The following is a 26,074-nucleotide window of genomic DNA, read 5'->3' as shown; positions in this document are numbered from 1 at the left end:
ATGGAGACGCTTTTGTTTTCGTCGCATTCCTAAGCCAATCGTAGTAGACTCAAAGAAGACTCTTTGAGTCTCCTACCAGATACATTAGCTTCTTTGCGCCAGTCATCAAATTATTGCTTCATGGGGTGTGTAATTGATAGAAAATATGTATTTTTTGGGGGTGAACTACTCCTTTAATGGGTTAAGTGGTTAAGTACCTTCCTAGAGGTAAGACTATGGAGTTTTAGGTCATGTTGCAAGAGATTCCATGAATCTGCTGCAACACAAAATACTAAGAGCAGTCTTTCCCAGATCAGACCTGGCATGAGTATAGCACACAGTCCTGTAGTACAGGGGTTCTCAACCTGTGGGTCGGGACCCCCATATGATTTGGTGGGGGGTCCCCACATGACAGTGAAGTGACAATTTAAGGACTTTTAAGACCATTTAATACCTCCAAAAAGAAAGAAAAGAAAAAGACCATTATTATCTCAGAGGTCCGCAGACAAGTCCTTTGACCTCATGGCTTGGTTTGTGCTCCGACATGCACTGTTAACTGTGGGACCTGATAGAGACATGTGTGTACCTTTCTAAATGATGTCAAATCAATGTAATTCTCCAATCAAGTTATAGAAACATCTCAAGGATGATCAGTGGAAACAGCATGCACCTCAGCTCAACTTTGAGTGTCATAGCAAAGGGGGTCAATACTTACGCACATGTGATTTTGACATTTTTTTATACATTTGCATAAAAAATCTATTTATTTTGTCATTATGGGGTATACAGTAGTGTGGAGAATGTTTTTTTTTTTTTTTTAATAAGGCTGTAAGGGGGATGAATACTCGCAAGGCACTGTATCTGTGGAACCGAAAATGTAATGCCTCAACTCCGACAATTCCAAGTCCTTGTCAGGGTGGGGGGTCCCCAGTTCAAATATGATTATTTTGGGGGGTCGTGGCCTGAAAAGGTTGAGAACCACTGCTGTAGTACTGTAATTCTGTTGTAGTAGACTGTAATAACAGTGCTCGACTGTAACACTTCTAACAGTAAGTTAAAGGTAGGGTATGTGATTTTCGTTGGTTGAAATAAGTGTTAAATAGCTCTATGTTCTGATAGTACTCATTGCTTTAGAGTGTTTGTTCAGTAACAGGAGTCTCCATGTCTCTCCAGCTCCTTATTAAACAGAAAATGCGTTTTCAGGTCGGTATACCAATGTTATCTACTGTAAGTAAGAGAACTCAGTCAGGATACAGATTAAACAAGTGGAATTGGAAGTGATGACTCAAAGAAAATGAGCAGACAAAATTGGAACTGGAACACTATAAAAATGAAGCTGATTAATGGGTACTCTTTCTTTCCTGATTGGCTGAAATGTGGTCACCTACCTGAACATGTGGTTTCTGTTTATTAAAGAGCTGGAGAGACGGGGAGACCCCTGTTACTGAACACACACTCTATAGCAATGATTATTATCAGAATATAGAGCTTTAACCTTTTAACAAAGGCACCTGTTTTAACCAAAGAATATCACTTACCCTACCCTTTAACCATTAAAACTCTTGAGATGGATTTCCCTGACAGCTCCTCTCCTCTCCGTTTGAAACCAGAAGGTACAAATTAGAGTCTCTTGACTGCATGTGGTTATAGATGTGTGTGTGTGTGTGTGTGTGTGTGTGTGTGTGTGTGTGTGTGTGTGTGTGTGTGTGTGTGTGTGTGTGTGTGTGTGTGTGTGTGTGTGTGTGTGTGTGTGTGTGTGTGTGTGTGTGTGTGTGTGTGTGTGTGTGTGTGTGTGTGTGTGTGTGTGATAGCTGCCCTACATTTGGAGGGGGAGGGGAGTGTGTGGGGGCTTAGCTTTCATCTTCTGTTAGTTATGGTGTGTGTGTGTGTGTTCACACTGTGTTTAGAGAGAATATGTGGTTCTATTTTCAGAGCGGTTACTGTACACACTATCGGAATATGATATAATGGAATAGAAAATTATATCTATGACATGATCAGGTATATTATGGTGTGGTGTAATACGCTACAGCAGTGGTTTTCAACCTTTTTCATGCCAAGGGACCCCTAAATTGATATACATTCGGCCGCGGACCCCCATCTGAAAATGTTTTGTGCCAGGGACCCCCAGAAGCAAAGATTTGAGTTAAAAAATGTTGCTTTAAAAAATATATACATTCAAAGATTTGCACACATTTTCAAGATTTTTCAAAAATAGCAGATCTACAAGCTCATAGCGCGGCACTCGGTGCCGCGCTATGAGCTTGTATATCTGCTATTTTTGAATAGCCAAAGCTAAGTGGTTAAAATGATTGTGACGCTATGTTAGCTCATTTCGCTGGGGACCCCCTGGTACCCCCTCAAGGACCACTGGTGGTCCCCGGACCACTGGTTGAGAGAACCACCGCACTACAGTATTGTACAGTTAGTTCTGCTGTAAATTGTTCCATGTGGGGGTGGATTCATCTTCTACATTTAGGAGCAGCTGGCAGCCACTGTTCAATGCCCGGGGGGGGGGGGGGGGCAGCTCCAGCTCTTTATCTCACAGTGGGCCAGTGCCTTGCTCAAAGTGCACTGTGAGGAGTATGTCCCTTTTCGAGGTGGGAAACCCACATGATGAACATGGAGAGAACATGCAAAACTCCACACAGAAAGAAAAAGTCCCTGGTTTGAATCCCAGGTCCTTATCTCTGTGAGGCAATAGCACAGTACGGTGTACTCACTGTAGTGTAGCATACCATTGTATGGTCGCTATATGCCGCGGGGGGGGGCATATAGCGGCTCAGGTGGCACAGTGGCTCAGGGGTAGAGTGGCCGGTATAGGGCGGCCGGATGGGAACCGCGAGGTTCGCAGTTCGATCCCGGGCTCCCCCAGAAATAGTGTCGAAGTTTCCTTGAGCAAGACGCTGAACCCCTAATTGCTCCCGATGAGCAGGTTGGTGCCTTGCATGGTTTCCTCCGCCGTCGGTGTGTGAATGTGTGTGTGAATGGGTGAATGTAATGCACAATCTATGTAAAGCGCTATATAAATGCACCATTTACCATTTTATATGTCGTTGCTATGGGTGGCCACAGCTGAATGGGTAGAGAGAGCCCCGCCTGGGAAGTAGAATGGTCCCAGGTTCGATTCTCAGCCCCTGAGAACGAAGGCTCAGTGTAGCCTGAGTGACAGCGTGTCGCGGGTTCGAGTCCCGATCCCGACGGCCTTTGCTGCATGTCACTCCCCATCTCTCTCTCTCTCCATTTCCTGTCAGCCTATTGTCCTGTCAATAAAGGCATAAAAAAGCCCCACAATTCATCTTTAAAAAAAAACTGAGAACGAGGAATAAATGGAGCAGGCAGTCACTCGGCAGTCAGGAGGTTCCCACCCTATGCTCAGCCAAGCTCAATCACCCTTCAGTTTCATTCGCTAACAAAGCTAACACATACACCCTCGATCCTAATGGTTCATTCTAGAGTGGTCTTTTTAAGCAGAACACTGTTCCCTCTTCATACTACATGCTCTAGTCCAGTGGTTCTCAAACTTTTTCATGCCAGGGACCCCCAAATTGATATGTATTTGGCCGCGGACCCCCATCTGAAAATAATGTTGTGCCAGGGACTCCCAGAAGCAAAGATTTGTGTTAAAACGTTCGCTTTAAAAGAAACATATTAAAAGATTTGCACAAATCTTCACGATTTTTCAAAAATAGCAGATCTACAAGCTCATAGCGCGGCACTCGGCTATGAGCTTGTATATCTGCTATTTTTGAATATAGCCAAAGTATAAAAGGTCAAAATTATTGTGATGCTATATTCACACATTTTGCTGGGGACCCCCTGGAACCCCCTCAAGGACCCCTAGGGGTCCCTGGACCCACTTTGAGAACCAATGCTCTAGCCTGCATAGGTCACATAGGTCACGTAGGTCACATAGGTCACAGTACCCTTCCTGCAGCCCTCCGCCTCCCCAGCCTCCTCCCTTGTGGCATTTAGTTCTTCTTCACTATGTTAAATGTGTGAGATCCGTGGATTACCTTGAAGGGGTCAATGTTATGTTCATGTAATTAACTGTATCTCAGGCTCTGCTTGGAGGGGGTTGGTGGTGATTCTGTGTCATGCTGCTTGCGCAGATAATCTGCGGTATCACAGAGTCGCACCGCCAAAATGAATGCAATATCATTGCAATAAATGCTTTATCTTGATGAGAGTGTCGTCTGACAGTACAGCCATGTTGTTGGTGAAATAGTCGCGTGATATTTTGATTGGCTGAGCAGCAAATGCAGCGTTTGTGCCAGACCTAGGCACGCTTGATGTATGTTTATTATCATCCGTCTCTCTCTTTCACTCTGCTCACGTCCTCTCACTCCTGTCTCCCTCTCTCTGCGTCCTTTCATCCTTCAAATACCTTGCTTGTATCTATTTAACCCATTAAGACCTGAGGCGATTCTTAAAAATGTTTTCTAAATCCTAACAGTTTTTTGAAAAAAATAGCAGATCTACAAGCTCATAGGTGCCGCGCTATGAGCTTGTATATCTGCTATTTTTTAATAGCCAAATAAATCTAAAATGACACAGATGCGCTCCAGGTCTTAATTAATTCTCTCTGCCTGTTTTTATAGCGGTGCAACCGCTAATCAAACTAATCGATTTAATCTTTTTTTTTTTTTCAATAATGGATTTTAATTAAAAAAATTATCAGTCGATGAATAGGGAATCATCTCTTACGTGTTTGACGTTACTACCTGTGAGCTCGAACGCCCAGATGAGCCTCAAGTCTCACCTAGACTTAGTAATAGACTTTTTTTTTCTCCTATCGATTAGTCACCCCATGGAGATTTGATGACCGGCAGCGGTTCCGGTACGAGACACAAAGAGTCTCCTTTGTGTCTCCTACCGGAACCGCTGCCGATCATCAGATTATTGGTTTAGGAATGTGACAAAAACAAAATTTTTTTTCCATGAATTCAATTCAATTTGTTTTGGGTGAACTGTCCCTTTAAGAAGTTACATAGGGAAGCTTCAACTGCCTGAGGGAGAAAAAAACCTGTTGGTGTCTTGAGTCAGTCCTCATTACATATACATTACACATACCTTACAGTAGCAGCATATAGCCTACATAATATTCCCTTGTATGTGAACATTTTCATTTCACCTTTATTTACTCAGGAAGGTTGAATGAATGGTCCTGAGCCAGAAGGGTGGGGGCTTGTTGTATGTATGTAGGGGATCGGGGTGGTATTCCTAATCCTAATCCCATGCAGAGACTGATCAGTGGGTGGGGGTGCAGTCAGAGTCTCTTGTTTCCGTGGCATGAGGACGTGGTCTTGATAGACGTGGTGCCTCTTCCCGGAAGGTTTTGAGACCAAGAGGTGGTGACCGCTCTCTTCTCAGTCACTGAGCGTTGCTGTCGGTACTGGAGAGCAGTGTTGATTTTGACAGCAATTTTTTTTTGTTTTAGTCTTTTGAATCATCTCAAATGTTTTAGTTTTTGTGTAATTTTAGTCGACTAAATATCATTCGATTATAGTCGACTAAATCTACAGTTGATTTAGTCGACTAAAATGTATGTTGGCGGTGCCTTGATGGCGTCGTAATGGCTGATTTTACACTTGGTTGCATGGTGAAAATAGCCGATCTACAAGCTCACAACGCGTCGCAGCTGTTATTTTCAGAGCGCAACACCCGAGCGCAACCAAAACATAAAATGACTTGTCTTTTAGTTCTACTGGATCTCTTCTCCACTAGTCCCTCACTAACATTTTAGTCTAGTTTTTATTTGTTGACGAAATTGTCAATATATTTAGTCTTAGTTTCAGTCATCATAGCTTAGTTTTTATTGAGTTTTCCTCAGTGAAAAAAGGTAGTCGACGAACATTTTTCGTTTAGTTTTAGTCGACAAAATCAACACTACTTACATTTGTAATTGTCTATACGATATACATATTAATTTGGGGGTCATTGACGTGAAAATGTTTTAGAGCCACTGGTTTTTAAACAACATTAGAGGGTCGGAAGCCCAAATAAGCAACTACACTTTAAGAAACAAGCCCCCCAAAAAAACGCAACAACCACCAATATTTACAAGCAACTTAACAGAAAAAAAACAAGCCCCAAGTCGCTTATAAATATGCGGGCAGACATGGCAACGCTGGTGCCAATCTGTTGCATCCTGGCAACCTCTCTCACAGTCGCTCCACTGGCTCGCTGCTCCGTGTCTTTGATCTCCTCACAACAGCTCTGAGAGAGTTTCAGTTGTCTGTGTATCAAGCAAGAGTGACTGCATGATATACTCCATCCATTAATAATGATCCCAGAGTCTTCTTCTCTTCTCTGTTCGAGCATTTAATCAGCTGTTTGTTTTTTTGGGGGGGGAGGGGAACGATCATGGCGTTGAATGTCCTTTTGTTTAACCCATTAAGACCGGGGAACGCATCTGTGTAATTTTTTATTTATTTATTTGGCTATTCAAAAATAGCAGATCGACAAGTATAAGTTGTAGATCTGCTATTTTTTTGAAAAATCTTGAAAATGTGTGCAAATCTTTGAATGTATATATTTTTTTAAAGCAAACATTTGTAACTCAAATCTTTGCTTCTGGGGGGTCCCTTGCTTGAACAACACATTTTGAGATGGGGGTCCGCGGCCAAATACATATAAAAAAAAATAATCTAAATCCGAACAGTACTGTATGTTGCTATATCAGTGGTGCTCCAACTTTTCCATGGCAAGGACCACCCAAAATGATATGTACAGTAGTTGGCCGCGGACCCCCATCTCAAAACATGTTGTTCCAGGGACCCCTAGAAGCACAGATCGGAGTTAAAAATGTTCGCTTTAAAACATTAAAAAAATAGCAGATCTACAAGCTCATAGCGCGGCACTCTGTGCCGCTCTATGAGCTTGTAGATCTGCAATTTTTTAAATAGCTGAAAATCTGAAAATGACACAAGATGCTTTCCCGGTCTAAATGGGTTAAAATAATCCCTGAGGACAATAACCAGGGAGTTCGGTTTCTCTCACCTTCAGTCCTAATTATTTGCTCAATGAGTTGTCGTCGTGCCTCACTCAACGTTTGGCTGGCGGAGGAATGGAAACGGCAAACCACTACGAATGAACTTGATTCATGAGGGGAATAAAACCGCTTACTGTCAGTGAAAAAAAGATTCCAAGTCAGGGAAACACGGTATTGCACCCACCTTGATTTATGTAGAAACACACACTGCAGCCCTTTTGTAACTGTACTTAAGTACAATTTTGAGGTATTTGTACTTTACTTGAGTATTTTCAATTTCCAGTACTTTTACTTCTACCCCATTACATCTCAGAGGCAAATATTGTACTTTTACTCCACTACAATTATTTGAAAACTGTAGTTAATAGTTAAGGTCCTTACACACCGGGGCGATTTTTTCGTGCGAATAATACGCTTTTTTAAAAAACCTTATAAAGTCAATGCAAGCGTACATGGCGCGAAAAAGCGGAAAAGCGAAGCGAAAAAGCGTCTTTTAATTATTCGGAACGAGTCCGAATTTTGCGTATATTCGCACATTCGCCGGTGTGTAACCGCCTTTACTTTGTAGATTTTGATTATTCTAATATGCTAATGATTCAGCCCTAGCCTATACAAATTTCCGCCCTTTGAAAATAGCCGATCTACAAGCTCACAATGCGACGCGATGCGATGCATTGTGAGCTTGACCCAAGGGTCCTTCCTTGAGGGGGTTCCAGGAGGTTCCCAGCAAAATTAGTTAATATACAGTAGATTCAAAATCCACTGATCTGCCCTTTTAAAAAATGTGAATGTTTTGCCTGGCACAACATATTTTCAGATGGGGGGGGGGGGGGCACAGCCATATTAATTTGGGGGTCCTTGACATGAAAAGGTTTGAGAACCACTTCTGTTGGTGTGGTGTCTGTCGACTTGCATATTACTTTTTGTCTTGTGTTTGTAAAAATAAAACATTGTTAAATATGACTCTTGAGCTGTGATATTTACATTTTTATTTTGTTTTGTTTAATGCATTACTGATTTCAAACAATCCAATAATATGATTGTGAAATGGGCCATTGTGCATGACTACTTTTACATTTGGTGTAAGGGAAATGGAAAAACATTATGGATTGGAGAAAATGTTCAAATAGCTTTGAATGTGTGTGTGTGTGTGTGTGTGTGTGTGTGTGTGTGTGTGTGTGTGTGTGTGTGTGTGTGTGTGTGTGTGTGTGTGTGTGTGTGTGTGTGTGTGTGTGTGTGTGTGTGTGTGTGTGTGTGTGTGTGTGTGTGCGCGTGTGCACACGCATTTAAATGTAATATTTCTGTAGTAATGTATAACATGATTATGATAATAACATCAACTTATGTTTCCTGATGAGTCTTAGCTTAGCAAGCCTGCTATGTCCAGCAGAAATAAATTATCCAATCATTAGCCAAAGTTACTAAAGTTACTAAGTTACTAAAGTTACACTAAACTGGTTGATGATAACTACCAATATTCATATAATAATAATAATAATAATAATAATAATAATAATAATAATAATAATAATAATAATAATAAAAAAGTGTGTGTGTGTGTATAAATATGTGTATTGATATTAATCGATTGATTGTGTATTTCCAGATGAGGGTCCATACAGTAAACACTCTGCTGTCTCCAGATCAGCAGATGGAGCCCTTGCAATCAGAAGGCAGTCTATACCTGGTACTAAAAAACATACACACGCACACACATGTGAACACACATGCACGCCTCCTATTTCCCAGTGTGTGACACCAGCACAAGTCTTCTTATAATCACTACGCGGCCCTCACATCTAGAGTTTGGGCCGCCACACAGTCCTACACATCTAATTTGACACGTTTATGTTGTGTATGACATCAGTGCATGTTGATCTGGCATATTATGTGTAATTGACCGTGGACCGCGGCCCTTGGGGGACCCCCCGGCACACGGACGGGGCCCCGACACACGGTTTCTGTGCATCTGGTTAATGTTGTGTGTGACACATCAGTGCATGTTGAAAATCCTACTCCATATATGTGTGCATTTGGTTTATGTTGTGTATGGCAGTGATCAGTGCATGCTGATCTCCATATATGTGCATTTGACGGGGGCTATATGTGCATTTGACTCCATATACAGTATGACCGACCCACCCACCCACCAGTAGACCATTTTAATATAGGATAGAACAGCCAATTTCTCTTGTGAGGAAAATGGCTCTACAATATCTGTTTCTCAAATTCTGCTGTACTTGTGAGGACATTTGGTCCAAGTAGAGAAATTCAAGAACATGCACGCATGCATGGACGCACCCAAACACACACACACACACACACACACACACACACACACACACACACACACACACACACACATGCACACTAGGCCTGTCACAATTATTACTTAAATCGTCAAATTTTGGCATAATCGTCATAATCGTTTCCATGTTGAAAAATTTTCACACGTTTTCAAATATATAAAAAAAGGCAGAATTAGCTGATCTACAAGCTTACAACGCATCACTTCGTGACGCTTGTAGATCAGCTAATTCTGCTATTTTTACATGTATAGAATTATTAAATATGTCAATCATTTCTTCGTATGTTTAAGTTGTTTTTCTTTTTTTATCTGCCCTGTGCAATTTTTGATTACGAAGCCTAAAAGGCATTAAGAAATGTATTTTCTATTCATAATGTTCCAATGTTCAATGGCCAAAAACACAAAATCGTTAATCGCAATTATTTGAGTGACAATTAATCGTCAACTTAAATTTGTAATCGTGACAGCCCTAGCGCACACACACACGCACGCACGCACGCACGCACGCACTCAGTCACATATTAACAAACACACACACCTTGCTATACAGAGACGATACAAACATTGACACAGCTCTCCTCTCTCTCCTTTCTCTCTCTCTCTTCACTCTTCCTCTGTCCTCTCTCTCTTATCTTGCTCTTATCTCTCTCGCCCTCTCTCACTCTCTCTTCCCGCTCTCTCGCTCCCTCTCTGTTAAATTTTTCAGTCAGTTAATGAAATATAGATGATAGACAGAATAGAACGGATGACTTCACCCTCTCTATCTCTCTTTTCCCTGATCTCTCCATCCACCCCCCCTTCCACCAGCCTCCACACGACTGGAATGAAAGACAGATAGGGCAAAAGATAGAAGGAAAGAAAGAAAGGAAGATAGAATGATAAAAAAAGGCAGCGAGGTGTGACCGACCGAGTCGACCAATCGCGGGCTGTGTTCTTCTTCTGTGTGACGCAGATGAGTTCCGAGGCTGCTCATTGGTGGAGCTGATAAAGAAGGAGGGCACAACACTCGGGCTGACGGTGTCCGGGGGCGTCGACAAGGACGGCAAACCACGGGTCTCGAACCTGCGACAAGGAGGCATCGCGGCCAGGTAACACGCACGCAGGCACGCACGCACGCAGGCACGCACGCACACGCACACATGCACACGCACGCACACAGAAAGATCCTCAGTGTTTTTTTTTTTTACAAATATAGCCAAATGTACAGTAACCAAATGGACCCCTATGGATGTATTTGAAAATAGCAGATCTACAAGCTCACAATGTGTCTCATCACAATGCATTGTGAGCTTGTAGATCTGCTATTTTCAGATGGCTGAAATGTATGTAGAGCTGAAGTGGTTAATGTATGTTTTGTAATAATAATACAAATCCACAGAGTAACTAGTAACTAAAGTTTTCAGATAAATGTAGTGGAGTAAAAGTACAATATTTGCCTCTGAGATGTAGTGGAGTAGAAGTGAAAGTACAGAAAATCGGAAATACTCCAGTAAAGTAAAAAAGACCTCAAATTTGTACTTAAGTACAGCACTTGAGTATATGTACTTAGTTATTTTACACCACTGCGTATAGTGCAATTCAGTCATAATAAATGCATATACTGGTGACAGGAGTGACCAGCTGAGTGTTGGAGATTACATTCGCTCGGTGAACGGCATCAACCTGACCAAGTTCAGACACGATGAGATCATCGGCCTGCTGAAGAACATTGGAGAGAGGGTTGTACTGGAGGTTGAATATGAACTCCCTCCTGTCTGTGAGTTCTTTATTGTTACTATTAGTAGTAGTGTTGTCACTGTTATTATTATTAGTATCAGTATCACTGTCATTGATGTGGACAACAATTATAAATAGTATTGTAAATGTGGTTGTCATGTATTTGATGTTGTTTAATGATGTTATTAATACATGTATTTTTGTATTCCAGCAGTGCAGGGGTCTGGGGTCATGTTTAAAAATGTGGAGGTCACACTTCATAAAGAAGGAAACACGTTTGGCTTCGTTATCAGAGGTGTGTGTGTGTGTGTGTGTGTGTGTGTGTGTGTGTGTGTGTGTGTGTGTGTGTGTGTGTGTGTGTGTGTGTGTGTGTGTGTGTGTGTGTGTGTGTGTGTGTGTGTGTGTGTGTGTGTGTGTGTGTGTGTGTGTGTGTGTGTGTGTGTGTGTGTGTGTGCGTGCGTGCGTGCGTGCGTGCGTGCGTGCGTGCGTGCGTGCGTGCGTGCGTGCGTGCGTGCGTGTTGTGGTATGGTCTGATTGTTGATACATGTTTCAATTAAGTTTGGATTTTTATAATTTGCTAATCTCCTTATTCTGAAAATCTGAAATCTATTTTCTTCATTCTATAAATGTAAGTGGAGAACTGTTTACAAGTCAAATCATTTGTATTGGTATTCACTTTTTCATGCAGTTGCAAAGTCAATGCGCTTCACATTAAAATAAAACAATACAATTAACCCATTAAGACTTGAGGCCGATTCTAAACATGCCTTCTAAATCCTATATAGTTTTCTGAAAAACGTATGTACTGCTATATCAGTGGTTCTCAAACTTTTTCATGTCAAGGACCCCCAAAATGATATGCATTTGGCCGGGGACCCCCAGAGGCAACGATTTTAGTTAAAAATGGTCTCTTTAAAATATGTATATATATTCAAAGATTTGCACAAATGTTATCGATTTAAAAAAAAATAGCAGATCTACAAGCGCACCGAGTGCCGCGCTCTGAGCTTGTATATCTGCTATTTTTGAATAGCCAAAGTATAAAATAATGGTTATAGCTCGAAAATTACACAGAGGCTTTCCCGGTTTTAATGGGCAAGAAAATTTGCCAAAAATATCCAGTGACCTCCTGCCCACGCACATACATAAAGCTTTAAAAAGTCATCCACATTCACCTGGTACCTGTAGCATTTTTAGCTTCAGACTCTAAATGTCTCTTATGTTTGTAGGCGGAGCTCATGAAGATAGGAATAAATCCCGCCCCATCGCCATAACCACCATCAGGCCAGGTGGGCCGGCTGACAGGTGAGTCACGCCGCGAATCTTTGGTGTGGACTGGGCTTAAAGGGATAGTTCACCCCCAAAATGACTTTTTTTCCTATCGATTAGTCACCCCATGGAGACTTGAATTCATGGTTGTTTTTAGTTTTTTGTCGCATTCCTAAGCCAATAATTTGATGACCGGCAGCGGTTCCGGTAGGAGACACAAAGAGTCTCCTTTGTGTCTCCTACCGGAACCGCTGCCTACCGGTCCGCTGGTCATCAAATTATTGGCTTAGGAATGTGACAAAAAAACTGATGATCCATGAATTCAAGTCTCCATGGGGTGACTAATCGATAGTTTTTGTTTTTTTTGTGTGTGAACTATCCCTTTAAGAGCAACTTATCAAATATAGATCATTTGGGGAATGAATAACAGATGTTTATGTGAAAATAACATTAATATTAACCCATAAGCTTCTGTAATATTTAAATAATTTACAGTAAAACACTCTCTGTTGTAGCTGAAATCTCTCTCTCTCTCTCCAGAGAAGGAACTATCAAACCTGGTGATCGTTTGCTGAGTATTGATGGAATTCGTCTCCATGGCAGCAGCCTATCAGAGACCATGAGCATTCTGAAGCAGTGTGGACAAGAAGCGACACTGCTTATTGAATATGACGTCTCTGTTATGGGTGAGCTATTAGCTGTTATCATTATGGTAAACATGTTACCCAGTTGGGTTGACAGTCAACCTAGAAAGGTAGATGTATCCTATGCCATCCATCCATCCATCCATCCATCCATCCATCTATCCATCTGAGAAAACTAATGTCCGCTCTTATCCGCGATCTTATTCTTTCGGTCATGACCCACACCTCAAAAATACATAGTAAAAAAAAAAGTACACAGGAGCCGAGATACAGCCTTTTTAAGTAATAAGTTAACCAAGAAGTGAATGGAGCAGCAAATCTTCAGATCATGATATCTTGGGTTCTGAAAGTTTTTTTTCAACCAAAAAAAAAAAAAAAAAAAAAAAAAATATATATATATATATATATATATATGGGTTCTTGGCAGCCAGGGCGTTATGACAATAACTCGTTATAAGTCGTTCTTGGCAGTAAGAGAGTTAAGTAAAATTATCAATGCTGCAATATAAAAATACTCTGTTACAAGTAAAAGTCCGGAATAAAAAAATCACTTGAGTAAAAGTACAGCGGTACTGGTATCAAAATGTACTTAAAGTAAGTAAAAGTACTCAATGTGCAGAATGTCCCATTTCACAAGTTCATAATGTATACAAATCATTTGAAAATAGCAGATCTACAAGCTCACATTGTAAGCTTGTAGATCGGCTATTTTCAAATGGCCCGAAATATATATAGGCTGAAGTGGTTAATGTATGTTTTGTAATAATAATCTAAATCTGCAAAGTAACTAGCCTGGTAAACCCTCCCTCCGGAAATCTCATTTCCATTTGATTTCAGGAGTGAGTCTGACATGAAGGCTTGTCTGGGCGTTTCTAGCGCATTACCAAAAAACCGAGCCTATCAGCGTCGTCGCTCATCGTTCTGTGATTGACAGCGACAGTTGGCCAATCAGGTGGCGAGTTCGAGTGAGCCCGAATGGGACCGAGTGCAGCCTGAGTGCAGCCGACAAAAGACGAACGGCAGCCATTGTTGTTGTGCGTTGTCTTCACTTCTTAATTTCGGTTTTAAAATGCTCTCAAACTTATTTTTTGAGGCACGAAATTTACTTTTAAGATATCGTTTGGATAGAATTTAGTTGTTTAACTTCATATATGTGGTCAATTAATCATGACAGAGCCTATTTAAAAATAAAAATTTAGAGAACCGGCAGGGGCGGGCAGTGACACGCATGTATCCGAATAAGGCAACCTATTTTGGGCATGGCCGTCTCAAAAGTCCCTTTGCGTCACATAGCCTGGAGGTGGTAAAAATTAACTGCTGATTGGCTGAAGGGGAACAACGATCATTGGCTGAAGGGGTTGTCAGTCAACGGTATTACTCCCGCCGAACTCCAGCCCACAGCCAATATTGCAGAATGGGCGATCATGCCAGACTCACTCCTGAAATCAAATGGAAATTAGATTTCCGGACGGATGGTTTACCAGGCTACAAAGTAACTAGTAACTAAAGTTTTCAAATAATTGTAGTGGAGTAAAAGTACAATATTTGCCTCTGAGATGTAGTGGAGTAGAAGTAAAAGTATTGAAAATGGGAAATACTCCAGTAAAGTAAACATTCCTCAAAAGTGTACTTACGTACAGTACTTGAGTAAATGTACTTAGTTACTTTACACCACTGGTTAAGCGGCAGAGCCATTACAAACATTACGGTAAATATATAATATAATATTGCCTCTTTTTCTTTCTCTCCGACCTGAAAACAGACTCCGTGGCGACAGCCTCAGGTCCGTTGCTTGTGGAGGTAGCCAAGGCGTCGGGGTCCAGTCTGGGCGTGGCTCTCTCCACCTCCATGTTCTGTAACAAACAGGTCATCGTCATTGACAAGGTCAAACCGGCTAGCATCGCAGACAGGTAAACTAACAGCGTCAAGTCTTGGAACCAGGGGTGGAGTTAATCAAACTTATCGATTTAACCCATTAAGACCGGGAACGCATCTTTGTCATTTTAGATTTCTTTGGCTATTCAAAAATAGCAGATATACAAGCTCATAGCGTGGTACCGAGTGCTGCGCTACGTGCTTGTAGATCTGCTATTTTTCTTTTTATCGTGAAAATCTTTGAATATATATTTTTAAAGCGAACATTTGTTACTCAAATCTTTGCTTCTAGAGGTCCCTGGAACAAAATATTTTACAAATGTTCGCTTTAAAAATATATACATTCAAAGATTTGCACACATTTTCAAGATTTATTAAAACAAAATTGCAGATCTACAAGCTCATAGCGCGCTATGAGCTTGTATATCTGCGCTTGTATATCTGCTATGAGCTTGTATATCTGCTATTTTTGAATAGCCAAAGAAATGTAAAATGACAGAGATGCGTCCCTGGATTGAATGGATTAAATGATTAACCTCTGCGAAGAAGAAATAAAGTCCTTAAAGTGAACAAACATAGTCTATAACCTGTGTGTGTGTGTGTGTGTGTGTGTGTGTGCGTGTGCGTGTGCGTGTGTGTAGGTGCGGTGCGCTCCATGCAGGAGACCACATCCTGTCAGTAGATGGAACATCCATGGAGTTCTGTTCTCTGGCTGAAGCCACTCAGCTGCTCTCTGCTGCCTGTCAGACCGTCAGACTAGAGATACTACCACACCACCAGACCAGACTGGCTCTGAAACCACCTGAGACAGGTACTACTCATGCTTTTTGCTACTACTAAAACTACTACTATTACTACTGTACTAATTTTAATATCCTACTACTACTAGGACTACTGATATTACTACTACTATTACTACTGATACTACTGTACTAATTTTGATATACTACTACTACTACTACTACTACTACCACCATTACTACTACTACTACTATAGAGCACATAAGTCCTGACATCACAGCATGCCCATATATGGGCAACTGTATATCCGGTGTCTGACCATGCTTCTGGTGTTTGGGGTCTCCGGGAATATTCAAGTTGTAACACTGTGCATCATAGAGCTGTTAGATCCTTTTTGGGAGTCCATTAATTGACTCCAGTGTTGGCAATTAACGGGGACATGGGATGGGAACCTCCAACAAATGTGAAACGGTTCGGCTATGGAATAGGCTTGTGAAGATGTCGGACCAGAGACTCACATAAAGATTTTTAACTGTCTTATATACCCATGAGGGTTGGGAACTTTGTGTGCAGGACTGTGCAGAAATTATCTATCTATGGGCATATACTGATGACATCAGGGATCTCCATGTATGGGCATAAGAAGGACAAGGACTGACAGATACAGAGATCTCCATATATGGGCATATCGGTCGGATCGGCGGAATGAACTCTAGATTTGAGGGCCGCTTGGCGGTATAAAACAGTAGTAAAGAAAGAATCCAGTGCAACACAACGTGACGCTGATTATGTGCGACGGTAGTCCCGTGGTCCGGACACTGGGAATTGTAGTTGTTTGGTTATTTGGCCCTTTATTTTGTAGTTCTTTGGATAAATTACTAACTTTTCACCGTCAATTGATGCTTCATATCCATATTATTAAAATGGACTGGACTGATCTGTTTAGTTTATGGAACACAGTTCTTTATGTGGTGACGCTGAAACCATGTTATGGGATTTAGAATGTGGAGTTGGAAAACAACTCTGCGACGGTGACCCAAGGGGGGGTAAGGGAAAGTGATGTCAGACTTAGGTACTCTATTAGTATTAATACTACTACTATGTCAACATGTAAATGGTGTTTTGTTAAACCTTACCCTGGTGTCTGTCCGTGTGTGTGTGTGTGTGTGTGTGTGTGTGTGTGTGTGTGTGTGTGTGTGTGTGTGTGTGTGTGTGTGTGTGTGTGTGTGTGTGTGTGTGTGTGTGTGTGTGTGTGTGTGTGTGTGTGTGTGTGTGTGTGTGTGTGTGTGCACGTGCACGTGTGGGTGGGTGTATGTATGAGTGTATTATGTGCGTTTATGTGTGTATTCTGTACGTGTAACGCATGTGTGTGTATGTGTATTGTGTGCATGTGTATGTATGTATAACGTGTGTATGTGCATTGTGCATGTGTGTGTTTTATGTACGTGTGTGTGTGTGTGTGTAGTGAAGGTACAGTGCAGTAGTCGTTCTCTCCCCTGGCAGAGAGGAGGAGCCTCATCCTCCTCATCATCTACTCTTCCTTCTTATCAACACTACAACACCTTCCACTCCTCCTCCTACACCCGCAGTCTGACCCGCAACAACAACTCCACCCGTATGTTCCAATCCTCTCCTCCTCTCCTCTCCTCCTATCCCCTCCTCTCCTCCTCTCCTCCTCTCCTCTCCTCCGCTCCTATCCCCTCCTCTCCTCTGCTCCTATCCCCTCCTCTCCTCCTCTGCTCTCCTCCTATCCCCTCCTCTCCTCCTCTCCTCTCCTCCGCTCCTATCCCCTCCTTTCCTCCTATCCCCTCCTCTCCTCTGCTCCTATCCCCTCCTTTCCTCCTATCCCCTCCTCTCCTCCGCTCCTATGCCCTCCTCTCCTTGGCTCTCATTTATCAATCTAACACAGTGGTTCCCAAGCATTTTTCATGACAAGGACCCCCAAATTAATATTTATTTTAGCCACGGCCCTCTGTTTATTATTCAAAAATTGGCAAAATTCTTCCAAGATTTTTCAAAAATGTAAAATAAATAGCTTAGCTGTTCCTCATTTTGTTAGGGGGGAACGCCCTCAAGGACCCCTAGGGGTCCCTGGGCCCCACTTTGAGAACCACTAATTTGTAGAAACCAGTACAGAGCAGAGTCCTGCAACGGGCGACGGGTACCCGCGTTTGACGGGTGAAAAATATACTTTTATAAGTTCGCAGGTACGGGGACGGGCGGTACTGAACTAAACGCGGGTGGGTAACATTTTATTGTGAAAATCAGAGAGCACTGTTTCCACCCAAACAACGTCACTTGTGTAACTAAACCACCGGCATAGAGCACACCGGTTAGTTGTCTTAACTCACAGAAACACATTGAACATCCTGTTAAGCCTTCAAATTAAAACCATCTGACAATGTAAACAACGACACGTGCGTACTGCCTGTATGTGTACTGCCTGTATGCGCGTTCTCGCGCGTGGCTAAATATGGAAAGCTCGCTCCTCCGTTCGTCACTTGACGTACAGATTTCTGAACGAAGCTGACCACTGAATGTACTGTACCTCTAATGTAGAATCCTGTTATCTTGTCTTTAAAGCATTTTAACACACTTTTAAATTGAATGAGTGTCTGTAGGCTATTTACTGCATGTAATCACAGGTAACGGGAGCGGACAATGGGTCCATTATTTGACGGGTGGGGCGGGTCTGGTTGTATTTTAATATAATCACGGGTGACGTCAATAATCAGATCCGTAGACCGACCGACCGGTCTACGAATTTGATTATTGACGGGCGGGGCAGGTGCGGGTTGTCAAAATTGGACCCGTGCAGGACTCTGGTACAGAGTCGAATGCAGAAAAAGAGTGGTCAGGCACTGATAAATGTGGTGGCTGAAAATGACCCTCGTTTGAATATCGCACCCTTAAATGTTCTCGGTTTAGAGGCCTCACCCCTTCTCCCATGTGGAGCGAGATATTTTTATTTCGTATGTCCAATTGAACCAACTAAAAAGTGGCATTTGCAGAAATCAGAAGAATGCGGTTTGGAAAAAAAAATATATAAGTGGAGATAAATCGCTTACTTCTAGCCGTCAACCACAAACAAAAACCTAAAACTTGCATCAAATTAATACAAATATTTGACTAAGCTTTGTGCATTGTCTTTTACCAAACTGTATTAATTATTTTCCTGCTGCCAGCGCTTTTCATCTTGTTTTGATGATCTTTGGAGCGCTGCACGACGTGCATGCGGATGTAAATAAAAAGTGTCCGGGGGGTGGGGGTGGGGGAGGGTCTGGTCTATCCACTGAAACAACCTTTTTTTACTGCGATTGGCCATTTTGGAGCAATCGCACGTTGAAAAGTGTTTTTCTCCAAATCCTATCATTGGAGCGGACGGAAGTGACGTTTTTTTGGATGACGTCACATCCGTCGATTCCTTCTATCAGAGTCGATGGATCATTCCTAAGTTGCGTTAGAGCGCCCTCTTGTGGAATTTTGAACGTCAATGGCAGGGAATGTGATTAGAATTAACACTGCATTCTAGAAGCGACGAATGAAGCCCTGTCTCCTTCATTCAGCCCCCAGTTGTTGTGGCTGTGCTGGCCATGGATCTCTTGGCGTGGGTTCATTAGGCTGCCTGCATTGGAATATCAAACCCCAACGATCACAGGAGGGAGGCGTGAGGCCGTGTCTGTTTGGAGGCAGTCCAACCTCCACAGGCTGGAATCATGTCGCACACTTTGGCATAATGTGGAGCAGTCCCCCCCTGATCCAAGACGGAACCGTCTGCCCTTAACCCACTAAGACCGGGGAACGCATCTGTGTCATTTTTTTATTTCTTTGGCTATTCAAAAAATAGCAGATCTACAACTTCATAGCACGGCACCGAGGGCCACGCTATGAGCTTGTAGATCTGCTATCTTTGAAAAATCATGAAAATGTGTAAAAAAAAATATATATATATATAAAAAACGTAAGTTGTTAGTGGTTCTCAAATGTCAAGGACCCCCACAATTACGTTTTTTGGTCGCCGATCCCCATCAAAATATGTTGTCCCAGGGACCCCCCAGAAGCAAAGATTTTAGTAAAAAATTGTAGTTTAAAAAAATATATGTATTCAAAGATTTGCACAAAATGTTACAAGATTTTTCAGAAATAGCAGATCTACAAGCTCGTAGCGCGGCACTCGGTGCTGCGCTACGAGCTTGTAGATCTGCTATTTTTGAATAGCCATAGTATAAAATAATGGTTATAGCTCAAATCTAAAATTACACAGATGCTTTCCCGGTCTTACTGGATTAAACAGCCCGACACAGCGCTCCACAGTGGCCCTGTCGCTCCTGCTCTGTTGCAGAGGGTTGCCGGTGGGGGTTAAGATATTCCATGAAGGGATAACCTTTGTCAACCTTAGTGCACGAATCACACCAAAAATGTTTTGAATATGAATTTAATGCAGTAGTTACTTCCGAGGGGATGACTCCTCCTGACCCCGAGGGGTCCTTGAGGGTTGTGATATGCCAGACGTTATCACTGATCGCCCTCTGAAAAGTACCTCGGAGCGCACTACTCTAATTTACACTGCTAGCACAGCTGTATGACATTCTCAAGTGCGTACATGAGCTGATACTTGACATAAGAATTGATCGTGGGCCACGTTCATGACAGATTGATAAATGCCAACTATTGTGTGGAAATGGCAGGTACCAGAGCCATTCACAGAGAGTTGCGTCAGCTCCGTTCACTTCATCGGGCCAGGTCTTCTACATAGCCATTAGGGGTGTGCCGATTACTAATTTCATGATACGATACGATATATGGCACTTTTTTATTATGAAAATATATGGGGGGGGGGAAAGCTTATGAAAATATATGGGGGGAAAAAAGCAAATGCAAACAAATACTTCTGTTTTTGCATTATTATTATTGCAAAAAAGAAAAAAATATATATATATTTTTTTCAAACGATACATATTGTCACGAAAACGTTATCGCGATATATCGCGGGACGATATATCGGCACACCCCTAATAGCTGTCTATTGGCGAATAGTGACAAAGTCCTGAACCGGAGGTTTACGGAATGCACTGAAGTCTATGAGCGTTTGTAACTATTTCCAGTTTACATGAACCACGTGACCGGCGCTGTTTCTGCCCCCTCATTGGCGGAACTCTCTAATACAAGGCTGTGGGCCGTACGCCCTGTTTTCTTTTCTCATAAATGAGGGCCCTTGTGTCCTTTCCTTGACCCCTTCTTCCTCTCTCAAGCCGAATTCCGAAATCTCGGCACTCGCTCACTCACTCTAGCGTGGCGTGTTACGGTGAAATTGGTGACCTGCGGAAATATGTGACCATCGTGTAGATAGACATCACGTAACGTCAGCGGCCGAACATAAATCATTGCGGTTTGTTTGTTAGCAACCTAGCTGTATTTAGGCCACTTAAAGAAGTCCACAAGATGGTCACATATTTAGGCAGGTCACCAATTTCACCGTAGCACCACCATGCTTTGAGTGAGCGAGTGGCGAGATTTGGGGTATTGGAATTTGGCTTCAGTCTCCTTGTCTCCTTTCCTTGACCCCTTCCTCTCTCCTCTCCTTGTGCCCTCTCCTTGACTCCTCTCCTCCTCCCCTCTCCTCTCTTTGTGTCCTTTACTTGATGCCTCTCTCCTCCTTTCCTCACCTCTCTCCTCCTAGCCTCCCTTCTCTCCTCTCCTTGTGTGCCTTCCTTGACTCATCTCTTCTTTCCTCCTCTCACATTCAGTTTTTTTCTCTGAAAGATAAATGACTTCTCTCTCTGTCTCCCTCTCTCTCTGTCTCTCTCTGTCTCTCTGTCTCTGTCTCTCTGTCTCTCTCTCCCCCCTCCCTCTCTCTCTGTCTCTCTCTGTCTCTCTCTGTCTCTCTGTCTCTGTCTCTGTCTCTCTCTCTCTCTCTCTCTCTCTCTCTCTCTCTCTCTCTCTCTCTCTCTCTCTCTCTCTCTCTCTCTCTCTCTCTCTCTCCTCTCTCTCTCTCTCTCTCTCTCTCTCTCTCTCTCTCTCCTCTCTCTCTCTCCCCCCTCCCTCTCTCCTCTCTCTCTCTGTCTCTCTGTCTCTCTGTCTCTCTGTCTCTCTCTCTCTCTCTCTCTCTCTCCAGCGCTAGGCCAGTCATTCTCTCCCCGGTTCCATGTCAGCCTATAGTCTCTCGTCCCTAAACATGTCCACCCTGCCCCGGACCATGTATCCCAACAGCCCCCGGGGCACGATGACGAGGAGGAAGATGAAGAAGAAAGATTTCAAGAGTTCCTGTGAGTCTGACCTTTGACCTTTTTAAGCACAAGACCTGTACCCAATCACAAGACTGGAAGTACTATTACTCTATTACTCAGTTCACATTACAAGTACTGATCTAGTATATGATCCTTGCACTCAGTGGTGTAGATTTCGATTATTATTACAACACATACATTAACCACTTCAGCTCTGTATACATTTCGGCCATCTGAAAATAGCAGATCTACAAGCTCACAATGCGACGCATTGTGAGCTTGTAGATCTGCTATTTTCAAAAGATTTGTATACATTTTACGGACAGAGCGGAACATTCTGCATAATGAGTACTTTAACTTTTTTACTTTAAGTACATTCTAATACCAATACTTTTGTACTTTTAATCAAAATACATTTTGAATTCCACTACTGCTTGTACTCCTTAGTGTCGGTTGCTGGTTGATTGTAATGTTGCTCATCATCCTAATTAATTAACCGTTATAACATATTAATATGACAATATAACATAACCCATAACTAAAGTTATGGGTTATGTATTTGATCTGTTCTGGGAACTCAGACATTTGTGTGTGTGTGTGTTGTGCGTGTGTGTGTGCTGCGTGTGTGTGTGTGTGTGTGTGTGTGTGCGTGCAGTGTCTCTGGCCTCCAGTACAGTGGGATTGGCCGGTCAGGTCGTTCACACGGAAACCACAGAGGTGACGTTGCTAAGCGACGGCATCATGGGTTTTGGGATCCAGTTACAGGGGGCGTGTTCGCCACGGAAACACTGTCCTCACCCCCCTCTCATCGCCTACATGGACCCAGACAGCCCTGCAGAGAGGTACGCACACACGCACATGCACACGCACACACGCAAACAGATGAGGTCAATCAAATATCTGTTTATCTGAGTTTTAAAGGGATAGTTTCTATCGATTAGTCACTTGAATTCCTGGATCTTTTTTTATATATTTTTTTTCTAAGCCAATAATTTGATGACCGGCAGCGGTTCCAGTAGGAGCCACGAAGAGTCTTCTTGTGTCTCCTACCGGAACGCTGCCTACCAGTTCGCTGGTCATCAAATTATTGTCTTAGGAATGCGAAAAAAACAAAAAAATATCCATGAATTCAAGTATCCATGGGGTGACAAATCGATAGAAAAAAAGTAATCTTTTGGGTGAACTATCCCTTTTATCATGTTATTAAGTAAGTTATTAAGTCATTTGACTCAATAGTTAATAATTATTATGTCAATCTTAAACTCATCACCTTCCATTCCCACAATTCTAGTACAGTGGTTCTCAACCTTTTCAGGCCGCGACCCCCCCAACAAAATCCTATTTGAACTGGGGACCCCCTACCCACCCTGACAAGCAATTGGAATTGTAGGAGTTGAGGCATTACATTTAGTTTGACTCAGTTCCACAGATGAATATTGTGAAAATAGCAGATATACAAGCTCAGCCTTGCAACGGCGTTGACAATTGAAGGACAAAAAAAAAAAATTGTCCTTCAATTGTCCACTTTAACTCATTCCCTGCCAGACTGTGTTTGCCCACTGCCAGCGATTTAGTGTTTTTTATAACTTTAAAAAATTCACATTCTTTTTTTTCTCTCATTATGATCGCATGTCCAATCGTTTCTAAACACACAGGCGAGTCGTGCACGTCGCTCAGACAACAAAACATTCCGATCGGGGCGGAGTCCTTCTCCTCCAGCCCAGTGTAAAACACCATGTATCGCCATGTGAACGGAAAACTCACTTACCTTTTTTCACCTCGCCACAGACCTCGCTAAATCCCTTATGATCGCGTGTTCAACTGTTTGTAGACACACTGGGTAGTTGTGTGAGTGGCCCAGAGAAGACATTTTCAATCGGCAACATTCCATTTTGCAGTAGTAGCAGTTTCAAAACGGCGTCGCTAAACAGCATTCCACGGCGGAGAAAAACGAAGCCGAGAAAAGACCGTTATAGAGGGGGACCTAAACAGGAAGCGGATGGAACCGAAAATCTTTGATTTGACGTATTTCCGTATCCGTGTGTGCTACAATGAAATGTGTCACTGCGAGAGATGAAGGACGTTGAGATCTTGTTTTAAAAAAATATTTTGCCAAATTACGTTTTTTACGTCAGTGGAATATTTGGTAATTGGAAAAAAATATGTTTTTTACGTCAGTGGCAGTGAATGAGTTAATGTCATCTGGGGACCCCCCTGGGTCGCATCCAGCTAACGCTAGCAGGCTATACCTGAGTTATTGATCCGTTGTGATCGATCCGTTGTGATCTGAACAACATCATCACTCAATAGATCAAAACGCTAAACATTAACTGAACATTAAGCCTCAACATATCATCACTGAACATTAACCTTCAACGGTAAGACTTTGCTTATATCACGTGTGTGTGTGTGTGTGTGTGTGTGTGTGTGTGTGTGTGTGTGTGTGTGTGTGTGTGTGTGTGTGTGTGTGTGTGTGTGTGTGTGTGTGTGTGTGTGTGTGTGTGTGTGTGTGTGTGTGTGTGTGTGTGTGTGTGTGTGTGTGTGTGTGTGTGCGCGTGCGTGCGTTTGTGTGCGTCTGTGTAGGTGTGGTATATTGCAGATTGGTGACAGGATATTGTCCATAAATGGAATTCCTACGGAAGATTCCACTCTGGAAGAAACTAATCAGCTTCTCCGAGATTCTTCAATCACAGCTCAGCTCACACTGGAAATAGAGTTTGACGTAGCAGGTAGGTACACACTCTCTCTCTCTCTCTCTCTCTCTCTCTCTCTCTCACACACGCACAAATATACATACACGTGAATAATCTCTGATTGACCGCTGTCATATTTAGCATTTTCCCGTTCAAAACCCTGATTGTCTTGGGGAAGAAGCTATTGTGCAGCTTACGTCGACTAAATCAACTTTAGAGGGTTAGGGGTCGACTATAATCTTATGATATTTAGTTGACTAAAGCTAGACTAAAACTAAAACATTTCAGATGGCAAAAATATGACTAAAACTAAATGGAAGTTTATCCAAAAGACTACGACTAAAACTAAATGAAAATTTGCTGTCAAAATCAACACTGCCTGGCACAACTGTGTCAGGTTCTCCACCTCACACACACACACACACACACACACACACACACACACACACACACACACACACACACACACACACACACACACACACACACACACACACACACACACACACACACACACACACACACACACACACAGATTGTGGAGCTGCTCAGAGAAGACTAGCTGTAGCAGACTTGTTCTTAGTGGTGTAAATCTTTCTCTCTCTGTCTTTCTCCATAGAGTCGGTCATTCCTAGCTCCGGAACCTTCCACGTCAAGCTGCCAAAGAAACCAGGAGTGGAGCTGGGAATAACCATCAGCTGTATGTACACACACACACATGCACGCATGCACACGCACATCTTTTCTTTTGACCAATTACATGTCTGATTGTGGTAGAGTGAGTGTGTTAAACTTGTTATACTGATTTACAACTTTATTTATTTTTTATCTTGTCTCATTGTTTTTGTCTTGTTGACGTATTCAGCTCCTACATCTATTGATATATTTTTGAGTTGTTTTCTGTAGGGTTGTTTTACCCCATAATGGTTGTTTTTTGGGGCAGATGCGAATATACTTAACCACTTAAATCTTATATATACTCAGTCGGACGTCAAATCCAGAAAATGTATGTTCACACCACGTCACATTGCGGCGTGTTGTGAGCTCATAGATCTGCTATTTCCTGCTATTTGTTCTTTTCTGTTTTTTTTCCATCTGCACATTTTAGAATTGTTTTGAAGATGTTCATGTTTAATGAAGTAAAACATAAAGTGAATATCTTTCAAAAATTTTCTCCCGCTGAAGCGTCCCCACGGACCCCTGCACCCCCAGCTGGGGCAGGTTTTCTCTATCCGCACAATGTTCTCACCTTGTTTAGCCCTCACCCTTTATGCATCCCTGAATCATTCTCATAGGATTAGACTACAAAATGGCTGACGCAGTAAACAGTGTTTACTCAGCCCTGGTTTTGAACAAACAAACAGTGTGTGTTCTCACTGTGTTCTCTCTGATGGGTGGAGGGGCTGTGGCTTGTTTTAACAGGGATGTGAAAATAAAAGCATTTTGACCCTGTTCAATATTTCTCTCGCTCTCTCTCTCCCACCCATCTCTCCCTATTTATCTTTCCATCTCTCTCCCCCTCCTCCTCTCTCTGTCTCTCTGTGTCTCTCTCTCTCTCTGTCTCTCTCTCTCTCTCTCTCTCTCTCTCTCTCTCTCTCTCTCTCTCTCTCTCTCTCTCTCTCTCTGTT

The 26,074-nt window shown here is 42.5% G+C and overlaps 2 protein-coding genes and 1 long non-coding RNA gene across 5 annotated transcripts in view; 1 reads left to right on the top strand and 2 right to left on the bottom strand.

Moving 5' to 3' along the window:
* Positions 1-26,074, bottom strand: part of LOC308079380 (ras-related protein Rap-1b) — a 323,403-nt gene that overhangs the window by 115,902 nt on the left and 181,427 nt on the right. The window lies entirely within an intron of this gene.
* Positions 1-26,074, bottom strand: part of LOC308079382 — a 292,916-nt gene that overhangs the window by 115,902 nt on the left and 150,940 nt on the right. The gene's annotated exons all lie outside the window — the stretch shown is intronic.
* grip1 (glutamate receptor interacting protein 1) overlaps positions 1-26,074 on the top strand; it is a 64,841-nt gene that overhangs the window by 17,768 nt on the left and 20,999 nt on the right. Inside the window, 15 exon segments of the mRNA XM_080420844.1 lie at positions 8,580-8,660; positions 10,234-10,369; positions 10,892-11,037; positions 11,209-11,292; positions 12,227-12,302; positions 12,807-12,952; positions 14,673-14,820; positions 15,427-15,596; positions 21,642-21,661; positions 21,663-21,792; positions 22,409-22,513; positions 22,516-22,550; positions 22,552-22,595; positions 24,337-24,482; positions 25,066-25,146. Of these exon segments, the coding sequence (XP_080276970.1) occupies positions 8,580-8,660; positions 10,234-10,369; positions 10,892-11,037; positions 11,209-11,292; positions 12,227-12,302; positions 12,807-12,952; positions 14,673-14,820; positions 15,427-15,596; positions 21,642-21,661; positions 21,663-21,792; positions 22,409-22,513; positions 22,516-22,550; positions 22,552-22,595; positions 24,337-24,482; positions 25,066-25,146 (1,548 nt within the window).

This window comes from Gymnoscopelus braueri (assembly GCF_963280865.1).
Source record: "Gymnoscopelus braueri genome assembly, chromosome: 23".
Lineage (NCBI taxonomy): Eukaryota > Metazoa > Chordata > Actinopteri > Myctophiformes > Myctophidae > Gymnoscopelus > Gymnoscopelus braueri.
Note: the sequence above shows the minus strand (reverse complement) of the source record. Positions and strands in the feature narration are given on the sequence as shown.